This window comes from Neovison vison, chromosome 7 (assembly GCF_020171115.1).
Source record: "Neovison vison isolate M4711 chromosome 7, ASM_NN_V1, whole genome shotgun sequence".
NCBI classification, from domain to species: domain Eukaryota; kingdom Metazoa; phylum Chordata; class Mammalia; order Carnivora; family Mustelidae; genus Neogale; species Neogale vison.
In genome coordinates, this window is record NC_058097.1 from 50,558,212 (window position 1) to 50,578,815 (window position 20,604).

Consider the following 20,604-nt stretch of genomic DNA (forward strand, 5'->3'; position numbering starts at 1 on the left):
GCTTATCACTGGCAGGTCTGGGAGGCCTCCACTCTGGGCTTCTTCCTGAAGCCCTGTCAGCTTTCAAGAGAACAAGAGGGGAAGCTGTAGACCATGGGAGTCCCAGAACATCAGTCTGCCACATTCAAGCAAGTCACAAGGCCAGCCCAGACTCAACAGGTGGCCAAGTAGCTCTGCCTCATGCTGGGGGCAGCAGCAGATGTTGACAAAGAGACATGATACAGAGATGGGAGGGCTGTACTCCTCCAAGCTGCTGCCAGGGCTTCCTCTACGTACGAAGCAAAAACAGATAAACACATGTACACCTGATTTTGTCTTACAGAACTCTCGTTTTTTTTAAAAAAACTATTTTTTAAAGATTTAACCTATTACTTAGAGAGTGAGGGGGAGAGAATGTGCAAGCAGGGAGTGCAGCAGGCAGAGGGAGAAGCAGGCTCCCCACTGAGCAAGGAGCCAAGAAGGGACTCGATCCCAGGACCCTGCAATCATTGACCCAAGCTGAAATCAAGAGTCGATGCTTAACCAACTAAGCCATCCAGTTGCCCCAATTTGTTTTACAATTTTAAATAGCTGAGGGAAGGGGCACCTGGGAGCTCCGTTGGTTAAGCATCTGCCTTTGGCTCAGGTCATGATCCCAGGTCCTGGGATTGAGCCCTGGCTTGGGGGAGTGGGGGCCTCTGCACTCAGCAGGGAGTCAGCTTCTCCCTCTCCCTCTGCCCCTCCCCCCACTCACCCCTGCTTCTGCTCATGTGTGCTCTCACTGTCTCTCAAATAATAAACAAAATCTTAAAAAAATAAATAGCTGAGGGGAAAAAAATCAGAAGAACATTTCATGGTACATGAAACTCATCTAAAATAAGCCTTCAGTGTCCATAAACAGACCTGTCTTGCCTCACTCACAGCCGTGCCCACCAGCTTACGAGTTGTCTGTGGCTGTTTTGGGGTCGCACAGACACCCCCCCAAACACACACACACACACACACACACAAAGGCAAAACTGTCATCCTCTGGCACTTTCCAGTGCAAGCTTGCTAGCCCCTGTTTTAGAGATGACACCCTAAATGATTGTAGGAAAATGATATAATTAGCTGGGATTTGCTTTACCCCAAGACCAGAGCAGGAAGTGGCGGGGGTTTTGATGACCAAGATTGGCTGTGAGCTGGTAGTTGTTGAAACTGGGCGATGGGTAGACTGGGGCTCATGATACCGCTCTATTGTTAGATATGTTGGATGTTTTACTGAAAAAAAAAAAAATTTTTTTATCTAAGTGCCTGAGGCAATTCCAGGCCTCAGTTCCAGGCAATTCCATGGTGGAGACTGGGCACAGCCCCCAAGGCTCTGGGTTCGTGGGAGGACCCCTCTCAGGCCTCTCTCATGGTGGGGGGTGTATTGACTGCAGAGACCCTGCAGGAGTACATGAAGGTGGTGATGACCCTCGAGTACGATGAGAAGCCGCCCTACAACATGCTGAGGAGCAGTCTAGAAGACCTACTACGGGATCTGCGGTCATCAGCCTATGACCCAGTGGACCTCCAGATGGTTCCATAGGTGGGTTCTGGTGGAAGGAGTTTTTGAGTTTGAACCCCACCCCCCCTCATGCCCCCAACCCTGCTTCCTGGAAGCCGTTACTCCAGGACCAACTTCCCAGGTAGATGCTGGATTTTTCTGTGGGGTTCTCGAATCTTCCAGTCCTCAGGAATGGCAAGTAGCTCGAGGCTGACTCAAATTGATTTTTCTGTGGGGTTCTCAAACCTTCCAGTCCTCGGGAATGGCAAGTAGCTCCAGGCTGACTCAAATTGGCTTTAAGGAAAAGGGGGATTCATTGGCTCTTGTAACAAGAAACTTCTAAGGTGGAAGCTCTAGGCATGACTAGATTCAGGGCCTGGAAGATAGTATCAAGATGCCATTGCTCTCTCCATCTTTCTTCATCCCTCTGTCTGTCTCTCTGTCCATCCCACCAGCCCCCTGTAGCCTCCACTTTCCTTTGGGTTGGCTCTCAAACCCCCGTCCCCCGCCCCCATGGCAAACCTCACTGGCTCTGTGCCCCACCACACCTGGCTCTTCCCTGTCCACACAGAAAGTCCACGACCTTGTTGCACCGTATTCCCATGTGGGTTGGAAGGCAACTCCTCATGACCAGCGGCTGGGCATTGGCTTGGTTTCCCGCGTGTTTGTTCTACAAGCTTGAACACCTGAGGGCACGGGCCTCACTCGTGTGTCTGTGGAGGGGGTTCTTACTTGGAAAGCAAGCACTGGATTGCTCTGTGTCGGAGCCGTGTACCCGTCTGCACTCCCGTTAGCCCCTGGGAGAGTGTACAGAAATCGGGGGAGGTCAAAACGACATAGCAAAGTTCACTCGCGAGTTAGTTCTGGCAAGGCTGCATGGACGTGTTCTGAAGGGAAGCTTCCCCGTGCCCTCCACTGTCCACAGCGTTGTGATTTCTGTCTTCGTGGCAGGCTGGAATCAGAGCTCAGTGTCTGTCTCAGTCAGGGGTTCTCAGAGGGAGGCCATGTTGCCCTGGGGAGGGGGGTGTCTGAAGACCCTTGGTGTTGTCACGAGTGGGGAAAGGGTGCTGCTGGCATCAAGTAGGTGGTGGCCGGGACACCACTCAATGCCCGGAGACACGTAGCCAGCGGCCACTACAGGGACTGTCTGAAAGTGAAGGTGTGACCCTGTCCACCCACACGAATCGCCTGCTGCCTGTCTCTCCAGCTCAGCAGACAGCTGTCAGGGAACCCCCCACCCCGCACCTCTCCCCCACTCACCCTGTCCCTCCAGGCGGTGGCCAGCCTCCCTAGTCCATCTCCTCCAGGTCTCTGCCTCCCTCCTCCTCCCGGGATCTCCTAGGGGCACAGTCACTTGTCATAGTCTCCTCTGGCTTGTGTCTGCAATCTCGCCTTCCGCTCTCTGACCAGATGCGCAGAGATGCCACCCATATATACCCATCCTCGTATTGTCGCTGGCCGGTCCTGCAGTGCCTTCCTGTCCGCCCAGTACAATGGAAATTTTATTTTATTTTTAAAGCTTTTATGTAGGGGCGCCTGGTAGCTCCATCAGTTAAGTACCTGCCTTGGGCTCAGGTTGTGATCCCTGGGTCCTGGGATGGAGCCCTGTATCAAGCTTCCTGCGAAGCGAGGTGCCTGCTTGCCCCTCTGCCCCTCCCCCTACTTGGGCGCGAGTGAGTGCGCGCGCTCTCTCTCTCTCTCTCTGACAAATAGAATCTTAAAACAAAACAAAACAAAAACCTAACAGCCCCTTTGAGGATCATTGCAGTTTGGGGTCTGAAACTGAGTAAGTCCCTTGAGGAGCAGGTTTGTGCCACAGTTAGAAACTGAGTGAGGAGGTGCCATTCAAAAAGCCTGGTGACTTCGGAGTAACTGAAAGATCAATCCCATCTCAGCTTTATGGCAGCTCTTTGCCTTGGCCTGTGAGGCTGACTTCCCCCACCCCCCTCGCCCCCCTCAGTCCCCACTCTGGGCCAGCCACACTGTCCACTCCTCAGATTCTAAACCAGGCCAAGCTTGATCCCACCTCAGGACCTTTGCACTTACCATTCCCATTTTCACCCTTCATCTTTGAATGACTGGCTCCTTCTCATTATTGACTCTCAGACCTGAGCCTTCCCTGACTACCCCAGGGAAGTACCTCCCCACCCCATCTCATCACGTCACCTGTTTTCCACACAGCCCCATCCCCTTCTGGAAGGAAGCATGTGTTCAATTAAAGCATCTCTACCCCCGCTTCCACATCATCACCCCAGCAAAGGTTCTTGTTCATGGGAGTATCGCCAGTCTCTATAAAGCGCCTGTCACATAGGAGGGACTTCATGGGTGCTCCTTGAATGACTAGGACACTAACAGCCATTTTTGTTGTCTTCCAGAACTTTTGACTCAAGGTTTGAAATAGAAAAAAAAAAAAAAAAACCAACAACAAGAAATGTGACTCAAGGCCTGCTGTAGTATCAGATACGCTTCTAGAAGGATCCCTTGAATGTGCACACCTACTGCTACTTTAAGCAACACTGTGACTCAGTCTTGCCTAGCATCAGGGAATCCAGCAGTTAGGCTCCAGATAATGTGAACTCCTGTACTTGACTGTCCTGTCCTTTCAGCCATCATCTCCCACCAGCCACTGGGGTTGCAGACAGAGAAGACCCCTAAACTCATGATAGGGGGTGAGCCAGCCCCCTCAGTGGAGACCCTTCCCGCTACTCTTAGCACCTCTATGCTTCAGTAATAAATTGTTTCACTGGAGATGGAGAATTGAGTGTCTGAAAAAGGAGTTCTCTTTGGAAAAGTTTACCTTCTCTTTTTCTCCATCTATCTATCCCTTCAAACTTTCATCCCTCTATCCAAAGTTTCACGTAGATACCCGTCCTTCCAGGCAACCACCCATTTTTCCAGCCATCCATTCTTACATTCATCCAACCAACTACCCATCCCACGCATCCATTTATCCAGCTGTCTACCCATCCATCCACCCACCCACCCATCTTTCCATCCATCCATCCATCCACCCATCTACCCATCCATTTACTCATCCATCCATCTATCCATCAATCCATCGTCCATCCATCCACCCACCCATGCTTCCATCTGTCCATTTTTCCAGCCATCCAATCTTTTTTTTTTAAGATTTTATTTATTTATTTGACAGAGATCACAAGTAGGCAGAGAGGTAGGCAGGTCGAAGGGAAAGCAGGCTCCCCACCAAGCAGAGACCCTGATGCAGGACTCAATCCCAGGACCCCAGGATCATGACCTGAGCTGAAGGCAGAGGCTTAACCCACTGAGCCACCCAGGCACCACCCAGCCATCCATTCTTACATTTATACAACCAGTGACCTATCCACTCATCCATTTATCCAGTCATCTACCCATCAATCCATCCATCCATCCATCCTTCCATCATCCATCCACCCACCCCCCCATCTTTCCATCCATCTTTCCATCCATCCATCCTTCCATTCACCCGTCCATCTATTTATCCACCCAGTCATTCTTCCATCTATCCATCTAAACTTCCTGTACTTTTCCATCATCCACTCTCCCACCCACCTTTCTTCCTTTTCACCCATCTGCTCATTCTCCCATCCATGTACCTTCCTCCTCCATACATTTATCCTTTTATGAAACATATTCAGCAGCCATATCTTGACACTCATCATGCTTCTCAGAGGATACTGATGAACAAGATACACTGAGGTCCTTGAGTTTACGGACCCTCCAATCAAGTTGAAGGAGAAGCCATCAAGTGAGACGACAGCTTGGGGCTGCGCTCCTGGAGGAAAGGCACGGTGCTGTGATGGAGACCAAGGGGAGGGGAGGCACCTTGACAGAGAGCCTAGATAGAGCGATGGTGGAGGAGGCAGGCACAGCTGCCCCCAGGGAGCATGAGGCCTGGGCAGTGGTCATAGCTGGAGGAAGGGAGGGCCTATGGGGAGATTTTGGTGCCCATTCTTTGTCTTCTACACCTCGCCTCTACCTCCAAGTGAAACTCTGGCCCAGAGTTGATTAGATATTTATGGTGCAGGGGCTGGTGGTGGGTTTTTTGTTTTGCTTTGTTTTTGTTGTTGTTGTTGTTGTTCAGTAATTTTTACTACAGGGCACCTGGGTGGCTCAGTCAGTTGGGTATCTGCCTTCAGCTCAGGTCATGGTCCCAGAGGCTAGGGATCGAACACCACACTGGGGTCCCTGCTGAGCAGGGCCTCTGTTTCGCCCTCTCCCTCTGCTCCTTCTCTCTCTCTCTCTCTCTCAAATAAATAAATAAATAAAATCTTTTTTAAAATAAAGGGGTGCCTGGGTGGCTCAATGGGTTAGAGCCTCTGTCTTCAGCTCAGGTCGTGATCCCAGAGTCCTGGGATTGAGCCCTGCCTCGGGCTCTCCGCTCACCAGGGAGTCTGCTTCCCCCTCTCCCTCTGTCTGCCTCTCTGCCTACTTGTGATCTCTGTCAAACAAATAAATAACATTTTTTAAATGAGTTAATTAAAAAATTAATTTTTACTACAGGATACCTTCAGTAAATGCAGGTATGTAGTGTGTCTCCAAGAGGGGTCCCAGGAGGCAGCTGGGAAGGACTAACCCATTTCCCTTGACTTACAAAGTATTTTTCTTATGATCAAAGCTTGATTCTAAGACTAGTAGAATCCCTCCCAGATGAGACCCCAGAAACAATAGCAAATGTTCACAGAGACTCCCTTACTGAGATTTAAAAACAAAACTCCACCGAGCAAATTTTAAAGATCTTGTTGGCTCTTATTAGTGATTCATGAATCCGGCAACAACCAATGGATCCAAGGGAAAGGCGCTCCAGGGAGTGGCCGAAGTGAAAGACTTCTATGGGCAGAAGAGGGCAGTCAGTTGTAGGAGGCCCAAAACAGGTTGCCTGTCGCAAGGTCGCCTTCCCTCAAGGGTCTGTCTGGCAGAGTACTTGACTAGCACCAATCAGGCGATTCCAGCACAGCTCAGTTCAGATTCTGCGTCTGGGTGAGCTGAAACTGCACGCCCAGGTTAGGGAAACTGGAGCTTAGCATAAGCAACTCCATGTTGGGACTGTTGTTGTCTTATTTTTCACGCTGTGCTGGAAGTTGACAGAATTTCACTGCTTTTGATGGGAGACACTACAAATACAAATGTTGATGGCTGTTGATGGAAGATGTAGTAGACAGTATTTTTTCAGAGCCGGCATGCTCTGGGAGCAACGTATGGGAGGTGTTGGCTGTCCTGCCTTTCAACGCGGCTCAAACAGCCTGTTGGCTCTTCTACCAACACTAAAGTGTCAGGAAATTGGCTTTTGACTTACCCTTTATGCTGTTACAACTGTGGGATCAAAGGATTGTTGCCACTTGTTACTGCGCAGTATTTTTCAGTTCTCTCTCAAAATCTCCCCAGTGGCTCTCTCGAACAAATAACATTGGGAAAATCCTCAGTTTGGTTGAAGTGCTGAAATTACATTTTCATTCTGAAAAAAACCTGCCCAAATTCTTGATTTTTAAAGTAAGCCATGTGGGGACGCCTGGGTGGCTCAGTTGGTTGGACGACTGCCTTCGGCTCAGGTCATGATCTTGGAGTTCCGGGATCGAGTCCCGCATCGGGCTCCCAGCTCCACGGGGAGTCTGCTTCTCTCTCTGCCCTTCTCCTCACTCATGCTCTCTCTCCCTGTCTCTCTCTCAAATAAATAAATAAAATCTTAAAAAAAAAAAAAAAAGTAAAGTAAGCCATGTGGACGCCGGCTGGCTCAGTTGGTAGAGCATGTGACTTTTTTTTTTTAAAGATTTTATTTATTTATTTGACAGAGAGACAGTGAGAGAGGGCATACAAGCAGGAAGTGTGAGAGAGGGAGAAGCAGGCTTCCCGCTAAGCAGGGAGCCTGATGCAGGGCTCTATCCCAGGACCCCGGGAGCACAACCTGAGCCGAAGGCAGATGGTTAACAACTGAGCCATCCAGGCACCCCAAGCATGTGACTTTTAATCTCAGGGTTGTGAGTTCAAGTCCCATGCTGGGTGTAGAGATTACTTAAAATCTTTTTTTTTTTTTTTTAATAAAAATAGGGGCACCTGGGTGGCTCAGTGGGTTAAAGCCTCTGCCTTCTGCTCAGGTCATGGTCTCAGGGTCCTGGGATTGAGCCCCACATTGGGCTCTCTGCTTGGTGGGGAGCCTGCTTTCCTCCCCGCCCCGCCTGCCTCTCTGCCTACTTGTGATCTCTCTCTCTGTCAAATAAATAAATAAAAATACTAAAAAATAATAATAAAAAGAAATAAAAAGCTAATGTACTGTATGTTAATTAATTGAACATAATAAAAAATAAAAATAGGGGTGCCTGGGTGGCTCAGTCATTAAGGGTCTGCCTTTGGCTCAGATCATGATCCCAGGGTCCTCAGATAGAGCCCCACATCGGATTCTCTGCTTGGCAGGTGGCCTGCTTCTTCCTCTCACTCTGCTGCTCCCCTGCTTGTGTTGCCTCTCTCGTTGTGCCTCTCTCTGTCAAATAAATAAATAAAATCTTTTTTAATTAAAAAATTAAAAAAATAAAGGCTTTAAAAAACAAATAAAATAATCCATGTTGGGAAGCCTATTTAATTTTTATTTTTCCTTATGATTTCCAATATCTGTTTAGCAACAGAATTATACAAATTGAAAGAACAGAAAACAGTGTTAAGTGCTCTGTATTTACACTAACTTCTTGGGACGCCCAAGTGGGGCAGTCAACTAAGAGTCCAACTCTTGGGTTCAGTTTAGGTCGTGATCTCACAGTGGTGAGAATAGTCCCACCATGGGCTCTGCACTCAGCATGGAGTCTGCTTGAGATTCTCTCTCTCCCTCTCTCTCTTAAATAAGTAAATAAATCTTAAAAAAAAAAACACAAAAACTTCTTGAATGTGTTTTTAAAAATCGATGAAAAATTTATCTCTTTACATGTCAAGGCAATTCTTTTTTTTAAGATTTTATTGATTTGAGAGAGAGCGAGAGAGGTCAAGTGAGCACAGAGGGAGAGGGAGAAGCAGACTCCCTGCTGAGCAGAGAGCTGAGAGGAGGGGCTCCAACCCAGGACCTTGTCATCATGACCTGAACAGAAGACAGACTCTTAATTGACTGAGCCACCCAGGCACACCTGTCAAGGCTATTCTTTTTTGTGTGTGGTTTTTTTAAAGAATTTATTTATTTATTTATTTATTTATTTATTTATTTGACAGACAGAGATCACAAGTAGGCAGAGAGGCAGGCAGAGAGGGAGAGAAGAGGAAGCAGACTCGCCGCTGAGCAGAGTCCAATGCGGGGCTCGATTCCGGGACCCTCAGATCATGACCTGAGCCGAAGGCAGACTCTTAATCCACTGAGCCACCCAGGCACCCCTACAAAACGATTTTAATCTCTAAAGAATTTTATTCTTTTACATGAACTAAATACCAGCACGGAACAAATGGGATCACCCTGTAGGGTGTTGAAAATGGGAATAAGAAATGAGAGCACTGCTCCTATTTTGTGGGTAGACGCTATTTTTAAAACTCGTTGAGCTGGAGATGCCGCATAATCCTGAAGAAGGGCAAAGCAAATTGCGCCATGAAGGATGGAATTTGACACATTGAAATTTTGTTTAAAGACTTTTGTTTTTCAGTAATCTCTGCACTCCGTGTGGGACTCGAACCCACGAACCTGAGTTCAAAAGTCACTCCCTCCACTGACTGACCTAACCAGGTGCCCCTCGACACTGTATTGGATCATGATGCTAAGGTTGAGCATGTTTTCTCATTAATAGACACAACAGGGTAAAAAAAAGTAAGTGGACATTCGTGGGTGATTTCAGAAGGGAAAGCTCTGATGCCCTACAAGCAGAGTCAACTGCAGACCCTACAAGAAGAGACAGACCTAACCTTGAATGCACTTGACCTTGCACGGGAATGCGTTCCACTCTCCCAGAGGGCGGGAAGACGGGCTTTCCTTATTCCCACCCCGCCCCCCAACAGCTCAGCCAATGAGAAGTCAGTATACTTCCAACTCCCAGTTTACTCCAACGGACTTTTAGTTTATAACAGCCCTCCCTGCCCCTTTTCTCCATAAATGCGTGCAACTGCTTTGTTCTTCAGACTTGCCTGCAGTTTCCGGAGAAGGTTTTTCGGTTTTTTGGTTTGTTTGGGCTTTTTTGGTTCACAGCACTCTTTTATTCCCCCAGTAAATCCATTTTTGCTGGTAAAGGAGCTGGCAGTTTTATTTTAAGATCAACACAATATTGCAGTGTTAATGGGACATAGACCAAAACTGCAAGGAATTTTACAAGCCAATTCTACAAAAAGAAGACACTGGTGAGAACCAAAACCTCCGGGACATATAAAGGAAGAGGTATATAATTTAGATAACCTGTCGTTTATTTCAGAAAATCCGCGAATTATTTTCTCTGTGGTGAAAATACACAAGTTGGGTTCCCAGGAGGCAACCTCAGAGTGTTCCTGAGGAAGCGCCCCGGGGTTGGGGGGGGGGGAGCTCTGGAGCTAGAACATCCCTGCAGAGTGGTCCCCGTTCAGAGCGGACCCTTACACCAGGCGGGCTGCCCTGGGAAGGGGTGAGAGCTCCGCCAAGGTGCTCTCTGCCCTTGCCCCCTTGTTGGACCCGTCATATTCATTGCCACCTTGACCGCCCCCACAGCAACCCTATGAGTTCGGTTTCTTGCATCCACTTTACAGAGGGGGCTACTGGGAAGTAAAGTGACTTGCTCGAGCTCGGGCTGGTAATTGGCGCCAGGGCTTAATTTTGAGCCCGTTCTGCCCATAACCACAGCAGGGGGCTTCCCACTCACTAGTTGGCAACCTGTTTCCATGGAAGACTCTTCTCTCAGGAGTTGTCCCCCCGATGTGTCACTTGCAGATCTTGATCTCTGAATACTCGGTGGTGCTAGAGCCCTCCGGGTCCTGAGGCTTCCAGGGCCTCAGCCGGTGGAAGGTGAGGGAGGCATAATGGAGCTCGGACTCCTCCTCCAAGGTGGGCGGGGCCACGGCTGGGGGCGGGCAGGCTAAGGGGATGCTTCCCGGATACTCTGGCTGGTAACCCTGAATAGAGGGGGAAAAAGGAGGTCCAGTTAGGATAACGGGAGCTGTCAGACGGCAAGGAGGATCCACAAGCAAACCTGGAAACTGGGCACTTAGTCTTTCATCCATTCGTTCCACAAACATTGGCTGCGCCCACATTCATTCATTCATTCATTCAATAAATATTTGAGAATAGTAATGCCTGGCCCTTGGTAATCAGTTACCAAGCTCCCAGATCCCTCATTCCTTAATGGTTTAATTCCTTAAGCCATTAAGGAGACAAGGTTATCACCATTTATCAGGTGGAGAAAGTGAAGCTAAGTAAATATCCCCCAAATCACACGCTGAGTTGTTGGTAGGGCCAAGACTAACACCCAGGTCTCTCTGGTCCCAGTGTCTGCCCCACCAGGCCCTGGCTCTTTGGTGGGGGAACAGGGAAGACATCGTCCGTTACACCAGCTAGCTCGCAGTGGGGATAGCTGACATTCTAGTAGTAGTCAATTAGACTACTATCTAACAGTAAATTGTGATAGGATGCTCAGGATTAGGGTGGGTGGTGTGAGAAGACAGGGATTTGTTCAGAGCTGAACTACCCTCAGGGACCACCCAGTATTTCAGAAGTTCAGGCAAACACAATTACAAAATTATACCATGAACCCTAAAAGCAAAGGACGTTGTGTGGTAAAAGGCCCAGTGTGCCCGAAGAAAGGGTTGGCCCTTTGCCCCAGCCCCTGGGAGGGAAGCTCTAAGCCAGTGGAAGGCCCTGTCTGATGGGAACATCTCCTTTCACCTGGGACCTCGGGCCACACGGTATCAGCTTGACCTCTAGAGGGGCTGGAGACCACGTAACAAAGGTCAGTCATACAGGTGCTCCATACTCACGTGACCGACCCCCAGTAGAAACCCAGGACACAAGGCAAAGGTGAGCTTCCCTGGTGGCAGTACCACCCCCCTGCCCACACCCACCCCCCTGCCTCTCATCACACACCAGTGCTGGGAAAAATCAGCACTGTCTATGGGACTCCGCGGGGAGAGACACCTGGAAGGTTCTTTTAAAGAAGTCCCCATGGCAGAGTCCAGGGGCCCTCCCCTCAGCTGCTGTGATCTATTCTTTTCCCTGAAATAAACTAGCCACGAGTATAACAGGTCCTCGTGAGTTCTGGGAGGACTTATGGTGAGCTGTTGAAGCTGAGAGTGGTTTGGGGACCCCTGAATTTTGTAGTTACTTTGGGGAGACCCCCTGGCATCCTGTGTCAGGGAGGAGAGAGAGGAAGGAGGGGAAGACAGGCCTAGGGTCCAGGGAGAGATGAGGAGGTGGGGATAGGGAGGGTCCAAGTGAACACAGGAAGACAGACAGATGCTGGTGGTCTTTTGCTCTGCAAGGTGAGTCAGAAAGCAGAGGGGAGAGTGACTGCCAGGTTGCTGGCCTAGGAGATTGAGTCCACGAGGACCAGGGAACAACAGCCTGTTTGAGGCATGATGACCATCTGAGTCGTCTAGAGGGGTGTGGCCGTGACCATCCTGGGGTGGTGCCCAGATGGCATCCTGACGGACGGAGGGTTCATCACTCACCCAGGAGAGAGAACCCAGCGTGTGGGTGGCATCCATCCCACCAGCCGCAGGCCAGGGAGCCTGTTTCCTGCAGATCTTCGCCCTGAAGGGGAGGCCAGGACCCATCAGCAGCCCTGCTGACTCACTGCCATGCCCACTGAAGAGGCTGACAGGAGGGGACGTACAGAGCCTGTCCACCCGTGAGAATGGGCATGGGCGGGATCCCCAGTTCTCACAGCCTCGGTACCATCTGGGATGCTCCAGCTGGGGCTGCCTGGGACCCCAGGACTCACACCCCTTCCGCCCCACGCCCTTGCCCTTTCTCCCAGAGGCGACACTCACATGAAGAAGATGAGGCAGGGACAGAGACTGAGCAGGAGAGCAACACCGGCACACGCGATGGCCCCCAGAACGAATCCTCCCTCAAGCTCCGGCTTCCCTGCAGGTGAGTGGGGCTGCCAGTGAGTCCCCTCCAAGCCCCAGGACTCTGGTTCCCCCTCCTTGGGCTCTCACCTTCTTTGGCCCCCAACTAGCGGAACATCAGGACTCTGCCCCCCACCCTTCCTCTCCCTCACCCACTCCCTTTTGGCCCAGCCCCACCCCCAGACTGGCTTTTCTAGGTTCCAGACTCCCTCCTCCTACACCTCTGCCCCCCGCTCTCCCCCCCACAGCTCCTGGACCTGGGAGCAGCAGGACAGCGGCGCTCTGTTTCCCATGTGCATTCCGGGCCTCGCAGCTGAGTCTGAGGCCAGAGCCCAGTGGCCCACTGAGGCTCAGGGAGCTGTTGGCCCAGGGCCCTGCAGAGCTGGAGATGACAGTCCAGGAGGCGTTGCTGTGGTTCCCCTCCAGCAGCTCCTCTCCCAGCCGCCAGCGCAGTGTGGGGGCCGGCTGGGCTCGGGAGGAGCAGTTACAGTGCAGCCCCTCGCCCTCCCAGGAGCAGGAGGGGCTGAGCAGCCGCGGGGGGTCTGCGGGAGAAGGAGGAAGGGTCAGCGGTGCCGCTGCTCCCCAGGCCCTGGGCAGCCTGCCCCCAGGGGTCCCCACACTCACAGACCACAGAGAGATGCAGGGAGACCTGCCGGGAGCCCAGCGGGTTCTGAGCTTGGCAGGTGAATTTGCTCTCGTCGCCCAGCTCCACTCTGGGCAGCTCCAGGAGCCCCTGCTCCCAGCGCCAGGAGGGGCCCAGAGTCTGGCTCCCCTGGACCCAGCTCAGGGTGGCGGGAGGGTTGCTGTCAGCAGCACAGACCAGGAGCAGAGTCTCCCCTTCCAGGACTGGAAGAGCTGAGGCCTTCCCTGGGTACTTCAGTTCTGGGGGCAGAGAGGGAAAGAGCACACTTGCACTCAGTCCAGGCCAGAGGCTTCAAAGCCCTGGTCCTTTTCTCCCTCCTCCATTTCTCCTAAGTTGGGAAGGGATCTCTACACGTAGTCTTGCAAGCAGCGTTACGGTGATATGATTCATGTACCAGACAATTCCATTCACACGCCACTCACAGAGAGTCGTGGGGTAACCCTCACCACAATCAATTTTAGAATGTTTTCATCACCCCCCAAAACTGCCCCCTGAACCCCCCCAGCTGCCTCCCCCCTTAGTAATCTCCCCAGCCTCCAGCCCCTGACAACCCCTAACCTAACTTTCTGTCCCTGTGGATCTGTCTCTTCTGAACATGGCCTAAGTAGAATCACATGCCACAGGGGCTCTGGAGTCTGACTAGTTTTGCAGGGCATGACATTTCCAAGGTTCTCCAGCCTTGTGGTGCCTGCCAGGGCCTCGCTCCTGTTCATGCAGAATCAAGTTCATCGCAGGGACAGACCGCCTTGTGCTTATTCATCCATTGATGGACACTGACCTCTTCAAGGCGAGGGCTCTTTTTTATTTTTTTCAAAGATTTGTTTATTTGTTGACAGAGAGCACAGGCAGGGGGAACAGGAGAGGGAAAAGCAGACTCTGCTGAGCAGGGAGCCCAATGCGGGGCTTGATCCCAGGACCCCCCGGATCATGACCTGAGCCGAAGGCAGACGCTTAACCGACTGAGCCACCCAGGCGCCCCAAGGCAAGTGCCCACAACTGCACTTCCCCCTCTCTATCCCGAACTACTGAACACCCCTCGCTCACAAGTATCCAAAATTCAAGTACCAGACCCCTCAAGGCTCTTCAGGACGTGACCTCTAGCTCTTCGTCTCCTTCCCCCACCTTCCCACCCTTGTCTCAGGAGTAGGGCAACCACACTGTGTGTTCTAAAATTCACAAAGGAGGAAGGGGAGTTCAGAACGAAGTTTCCCTTCCATGCGGACTCCCCAGATTGTGGGGTACAGCCCAGAGAAATGCTCCTCTGTTCACAAGGGAGGCAGGCAACAAATCCTGCTCCTCAAAGGCAATGATGATTGCCAGTTTCTCATGTGGTCTTCCAGAGCTATTCAAGGCAGCCTTATCTAGGAGCATTGAAAATATACTTCCCTGAGGCCCCACGGTTTGGCTTCTGGACATAAAATGTATAGATAGTCCTGTCCCTCAGAGCACTGGCACCCTCCAGGAGCTGGGTAGAAATGCAGAACCAAAGGTCCCTCGAGCCTCCTGAGTCACATCTGCATTGTCACAAGATCGCTGAGAAATCAGGTGCTCGACAGCTTGTGGGGTCCAGCCCAGAGAAATGCTCCTCTATTCACAAGGGAAATGTCCGAAGCAGCATTATTATGGAAACTAAAACCTGTGAACAGCTCCAGCGCCCATCAAGAGTGGAATGGGAGGGGTGCCTGGGTAGATCAGTGGATTAAAGCCTCTGCCTTCAGCTCAGATCATGATCCCGGGGCCCTGGGATCGAGTCCCGCATCAGGCTCCCTGCTCCGTGGGAGCCCGCTTCCCCCTCTCTCTCTGCCTGCCTACTTGTAATCTCTCTCCCTCTCTCTGTCAAATAAATAAAAATCTTAAAAGAAAAAAAGAAAGAGTGGAATGTGAAACTGACATGATACCTACAGACAAAGAGAGGCAAAAATTACAGCCACCAGCAACATGGAGGAATGTCAAGAACACGGGGTGACATCCCATCAGAATAATCAAGGGGACTATGACCCAGCAAATCCACTCCCAGGAGTAGATCCCAAAGACGTGGAAGCAGAGAGTCAAGTAGATCCCTGTATGGAAATTTTCGGAGCTGCCCTGTTGACAGGAGCCCCAAAGTTGAAACAACCCAGATGTCCATCCGCGGATGGCCCGTCGGCCAGACGGTGGTCTCTCCCTACAACGGAATAATACTCAACCTAACGAGAAGTGAATCCCTGACCCGCGCTACGACAGGGATGATCCTTGATCATGTCGTCCTGAGTGGAAGAAGCCAGACACGTGTTTAGGAAAATTACAAGAAAACAGAAGGTATATGGACCTGTTAATTAACTGGATCGTGTGCCTCCTTTGGAGGTGTAAACATATATCGAATCTACATCTGTGAAATCTCAACTTGTACTATTTAAATAGATGCAAGTTATTCATCAATTATACCTTCATCAAAAATAAAGTAAAATCTAGAGAAAGGATGGTGACACAGTGTCCAGTGTAATGGCTCTCTCTGAGGCCAGATGGAAGGGGCCGAAATTAGGAAGGAACATTTTAGGGGGTTCCAAAGGTGGGGTTGCTGTTCTTTTTTTCTTAGGCTCTGCGCCCAGTGCGGGACTCATACTCATGACCCTAAGATCAAGACTTGCAGGCACCACGGACTGAGCCAGCCAGGCGCCCCAGGCACCTTAACCGGGGTGGTGAGTACCAAGGTGTTCATTGGATGGTGATTCTTTGTAACTTGCCTGTATTTGAGAAAAAGGCTTTGCATATAATGAATAGTAATCAAAGATCCTGGAGGGGGGCCTCCCAGCTCTGCTCTCCCTGTGTGTTGACCTGACCCTCCCAGGTTGGCTTCGAGCTCCAGGCTCTGCTCTGCTGGGGGGATGTGCTCCCATCCAGCCTTAGGGAGGGGGCCTTCCTCCCGACCCACCTGTGCAGTTTCCTCGGGAGATGCTGATGCTCAGGTTCTGTGGGGCATCTGGGACAGAGAGACACAGTGACGAACGGGGTCGGAACTGGCCCTTCCCCCTGCCATCCATCCCCAGGAGAAACAGGAATGGGAACTGACACAGACAAGCCCTGTGTCCTCCCTGCAGCCCCTCTGAGCCTCCCCGATCCACCCCTCAGGTACCCAAGTCCAGGCCCTGCACGCACAGGAGACATTGAGCGTAATGGTGCTTTGGGTGCTCACGCCAGCCCTGGGGAAGGTCACCCGACAGGTGAGGTTGGTGCCGTGGTCCTGTGGGTGGGGGGTGAGCAGGATCTCCGAGGAGTTAGAGGCCTCCAAGTTCAGTCCCGGGGCTCCGAGGGCAGCCCCCATCCAGGAGATGGTGAAGGGCGTCGCCCCATCACAGGCCCCCGGCACAGAGCATGTCAGGTAGCTGGGGCGGCCGGACTCCAGGGGCTCCTTGACCTGGATATCCGGGGTCTGTGTCAGCGCTAGAGAGGAGAGAAGGAGAGTCCGGACCCCAGAGGGGACCCCCATGTATGCCTCTGAAACAGGTCAGGTTCACCCCAACCCTGACCTGACCGTGCTACATTCTCCCTATTAAAGATGAGCAGCTGAGCCTCTGCTGCTGCCCTTGAGGACATACCCCTCACCCCGTGATTGGCTCTTGGGGACCTTCCCTACCTGTCACACGCACAGTGAGCCTGTTACTTCCGTAACGGTGTCTCATGAGACCTCTGTACAGGTGAAAGTAATAGTTTCCACTGTGTCGCCTCTGCGCGTCCGTGATGCTCAGGGAGCAGTCGCCCGCCCCAGGGTCTCCAGAAAGGTGGAGACCTTTCCTCTTCGTCCCTCTGACTGGGCTCTTTGTGGCCATGGGAACTGCTGCTCTAGGATTATCCTTTAACCGGTACCAGGAGCCATAAACATGTGTAGCGTTGTTCGCACCGAGCCCAGGGTAGGAGAAGGAGCAGGGCACGTGGACGCACAGACCGTCCTGCACCGTCACTGTGCCCTGCACCCGGAGCTCATACCCCGGATCCCCCTGCAGGAATCCTGCAGGGACACCAGGGCTCAGCAGCCGTGTCAGGACCAGCACCGCCCCCTGCTCCTGGGGACCCCTGGCCCTCAGCCCACTCACCGGCCCACAGCAGGGGCAGCAGCAACAGCATCTCCATGGTCCCAGGGGCTGTCCTCAGTCCGTCTGGCTTCTGGACGTGCCTGTCTGTCGCAGAAGGAAGCCCCGACAGGAAGGTTCTTGGGGGAAGAAGAGGGTAGTGACCGTCAACCGAAGAGGAACCTCAGGAAGGGAACTGTGAAGTCCTGACAAATCCCTTCTTCCAACTTCTCCTTTCCCAGATGAACAAGTAGAGGCAGAAAGGACCCAGGGCTTGCCTACAGAGGGAAGGAGCCCGGCATGGGGCTCGGGGGAGGGCGGCCCTGGCAGTGGGGTTTTCAGGGGGAATGGGTGAGGAAGGGCTCCAGGTGAGGTGCTGGGGGCAGGAATCATTCATTCATTCATTCATTCATTCACCAGGCACCATCTACTCCCTGCAAGGGCTGGGGACAAAGGGGAGAATAGGACCCACCCGACTCCTGTCCGCAGGCACCATGCCTCATGCCCCCCAACACCCAATGCCCTCTGGCTCCCCAAGAGCACCCAGTTTCCCCACAAGCCTTGGGGCCGTGTCTGCAGCCCACCCACGCTCCCAACTCCACAGTGAGAAGCCGGCAGGGACCCACAGTCCCTGCACTCAGAAGGGCCTCACACTTGGGGTCACCACCTTGAAAGCCTTAATAATTTTATTTCTTTTTTAAGGATTTTTTTTTTTTTTTTAAGGACCTGGGGCTCAAACTTACAACTCTGCGGTCAAGACCTGAGCTGAGATCAAGAATTGGACACTTGACTGACCGAGCCACCCAAACGCCGCTAGATTTGAATTTGTGTTTTGTAAATGAAGTCTCATGGGATGAGGAGCTCCGGAGGGGGAAACTGGAACCTTGGATCACACGCTTCTCCCACCCTCCCCCTCCCCCACCTCTCACCCCCAGGGCAGGTTCTCAGCCCCACTCCCACCCCCAAGCCCCACCTGGGCACTGAAAAAAGTGCAGAGAGGGTCTGAACTTTGCTGAGATGTGGGAGCCCCACACGCCTGTAAATGTCTACACTGCCCACCCCCACCCCCAGTCAAGCCTGAGGGTCACACCTTTCCTGCTCCCAGAGGCTGCTCCGAGGACACACAGCCTTGAGCACACCTATACCGTGCAGGTGACTGAACCCAGTTAAGGCCTCCCCGTATACAAACTTCAAGATTTGGAAGGACAGGTACATGGCCCACCGGTCTTGCCCAAGACAAGCTCCAACATAAGTTCCCTTTGCTTATTAAAACTGCCGCCTATTGGGATGCCTGGGTGGCTCAGTTGGTTGGACGACTGCCTTCGGCTCAGGTCATGATCCCAGAGTCCCGGGATCGAGTCCCACATCGGGCTCCCAGCTCCACGGGGAGTCTGCTTCTCCCTCTGACCTTCTCCTCGCTCATGCTCTCTCTCACTGTCTCTCTCTCAAATAAATAAATAAATAAATAAAATCTTAAAAAAAAAAAAAAAAAAAAAAAACTGCCGCCTACAGGGGCGCCTGGGTGGCTTAGTTGGTTAAGCACAGGCTCAGGTCATGATCCCAGAGTCCTAGGATCGAGCCCCAGGTCAGACTTCCTGCTCAGGAGGGAGTCTGCATCTCCCTCTCCCACTCACTCTGCTTGTGTTCCCTTTCTCGCTGTGTCTCTGTCAAATACATAAATATAATCCTTAAAAAAAATTATAAATGGTAAATTTTAGGGGTGCCTGGATGGCTCAGTTGGTTAAGCATCTGCCTTTGGTTCAGGTCATGATCTCAGGATCCTGGGATTGAGCCCCAGGTCAGGGCTCCCTGCTCAGGGAGCCTGTTTCTCCCTCTCCCTCTGTCCCTCTCCCTCTGTCTGTCTCCTGGCTCATTCTCTTTCTCTCAAACAAATAAAATCTTTAAAAATAAAGTGGTTAATTCTATCTTCTGTGTTTTTTACTACTTTTTTTTTTTTTTTTTAAGTGTAAAGACAAAACCAAACCAAGCCACAGGTCAAGAGACAATCCCTGGAAGAAACTAAAAGGCTTTTTCCTGGTTTTTGTCACAGGGGCCCTACACTTTCATTCTCCCCGGGTCCCCACGCATTACCTAGCAGGCTCTGGTGAGAAGCTTCCAGGCTCAGACCTGCCCGGAGGAGGGTGGGAAGCTTGGTCACCACTGCCCAGGGGCAGGGTCCATAAGCATCTCTTGAACAGCTGGGACAACATGGGAATCAAGGAGGCCTATCCAGGGCCCCTCTGCTCCTGTGCAACCTCAGCTTCCTAGCTATGCCTGCAGTGAAGAATCAGCCTGAAGACCCGCCTGGCCTTTGTCTGGGCTCTTGTGGGAAGTGGGGTTAGGGGGAGCCCCTGAGCCCTTGGAAAGTCCTGCCTGGCAAAAGTGCTCTGGTTTACCTGGGGGCCTTGGGCCACAGCAGGTAGGCACTGGATCAGTCTGATCCCTGGAGGGATTAGAATGGGAACATCTTAAGGCAGCCATGTGGGGGGAGTTCCACGTCTGTGTGACTGTCCTATAGCAGTTTCCTGGGGGCTGCCCTAGCAAAGCAGCACAGGCTAGGCGGCCTCAAACAACAGGAATTGTTCTTCAGGTCCTTCTAGTGAATCTTCAAACCTCAGGGTGGTCTACTCTGCCCATGCCACACCCTAGAACAGACTACACGCTCCGTGGTCGGGAAGCCAGCGGGAGGCGGGAGGCGGCGTCCCCTCATGTCCCGGCGGTGCTCTGCTCTTAGCGAGCCCCAGTGCCCCGCTCGTCCCCTCCGAGAAGTTGGTGGGTGACCAGGCAGATTGCTGAGTTCACAAATAGGACAAGCCGTAATCTGAAACCACATAGAGAAAGCTTCAGTTCCTTTGCATCTGGAACCGGTTTCTCACCTAATTCATCAACCACTTGTCCCTCAAACATGAGGGGACTTGTCACTTTTAACTAAATGGTCTCAGGAGGTACCAGAGAGACACTGGCACAGCATTCAACCCGTGGCGTGTGGATCCAAGGTCATTGTGTCCCCTGCCCATCCCTCTGGTTGCCATTGCTACTGTATGGTCCATAACCTTATCTGGGCCCTGTGGACAGCAGCCCTGAAGAGGCCCCCCGGGATGGAGCGCTGCTCTGTGGATTGGGGACACGGGTACCTCTGTCTCCAGTTCAGTCACTCCGCCTTGTCTTGGTTTGAGTCAGTTTTTTTATTTCTGCAGAATTGCAAGATGGGCTCCTCCAACTTCCCTTCTTTCAAATCAAGTAAGTGCTTCCTTGCTTTTCTAGTAGATGACCAGAAAGAGCAAAGGGCAGGGGGTAAGCCACCAGTAGGATTCCGGGGACCCAGGACCACATAGCACTGACACGTTGTGGGCACCGAGGACTGAGGAGTCACCCAATGCCAGGCAGTGTCCTTGGGAAGAAAGAAGCCCTAATTCGTT

The 20,604-nt window shown here is 51.9% G+C and overlaps 2 protein-coding genes and 1 long non-coding RNA gene across 4 annotated transcripts in view; 2 read left to right on the plus strand and 1 right to left on the minus strand.

Moving 5' to 3' along the window:
- The window catches only part of VRK3 (VRK serine/threonine kinase 3), a 31,741-nt gene extending 27,486 nt beyond the window's left edge, over positions 1-4,255 (plus strand). For both annotated transcript variants that reach the window (XM_044256820.1, XM_044256821.1), the window contains exons 14-15: positions 1,401-1,549; positions 3,883-4,255. In XM_044256820.1, the coding sequence (XP_044112755.1) occupies positions 1,401-1,549 (149 nt within the window). In that variant the 3' untranslated portion in view covers positions 3,883-4,255. The remainder of the gene's footprint in view (positions 1-1,400; positions 1,550-3,882) is intronic.
- A 4,570-nt stretch (positions 4,256-8,825) lies between these two features.
- LOC122911798 lies at positions 8,826-15,940 on the plus strand. The gene is made up of 3 exons (XR_006385512.1): positions 8,826-9,839; positions 12,403-12,518; positions 15,715-15,940. It is a non-coding gene; the product is annotated as an uncharacterized LOC122911798 (long non-coding RNA).
- On the minus strand, positions 9,857-17,322 carry SIGLEC11 (sialic acid binding Ig like lectin 11). The gene is made up of 9 exons (XM_044256823.1): positions 17,210-17,322; positions 16,753-17,124; positions 16,275-16,559; positions 16,051-16,098; positions 13,121-13,378; positions 12,754-13,038; positions 12,416-12,512; positions 12,095-12,176; positions 9,857-10,543 (listed from the first exon to the last, which is right to left on the minus strand). Exons 1-9 carry the CDS (start codon positions 17,244-17,246, stop codon positions 10,352-10,354), a joined length of 1,656 nt encoding a protein of 551 aa, XP_044112758.1. The 5' UTR covers positions 17,247-17,322; the 3' UTR covers positions 9,857-10,351.
- Between the last annotated feature and the right edge of the window lie 3,282 nt (positions 17,323-20,604).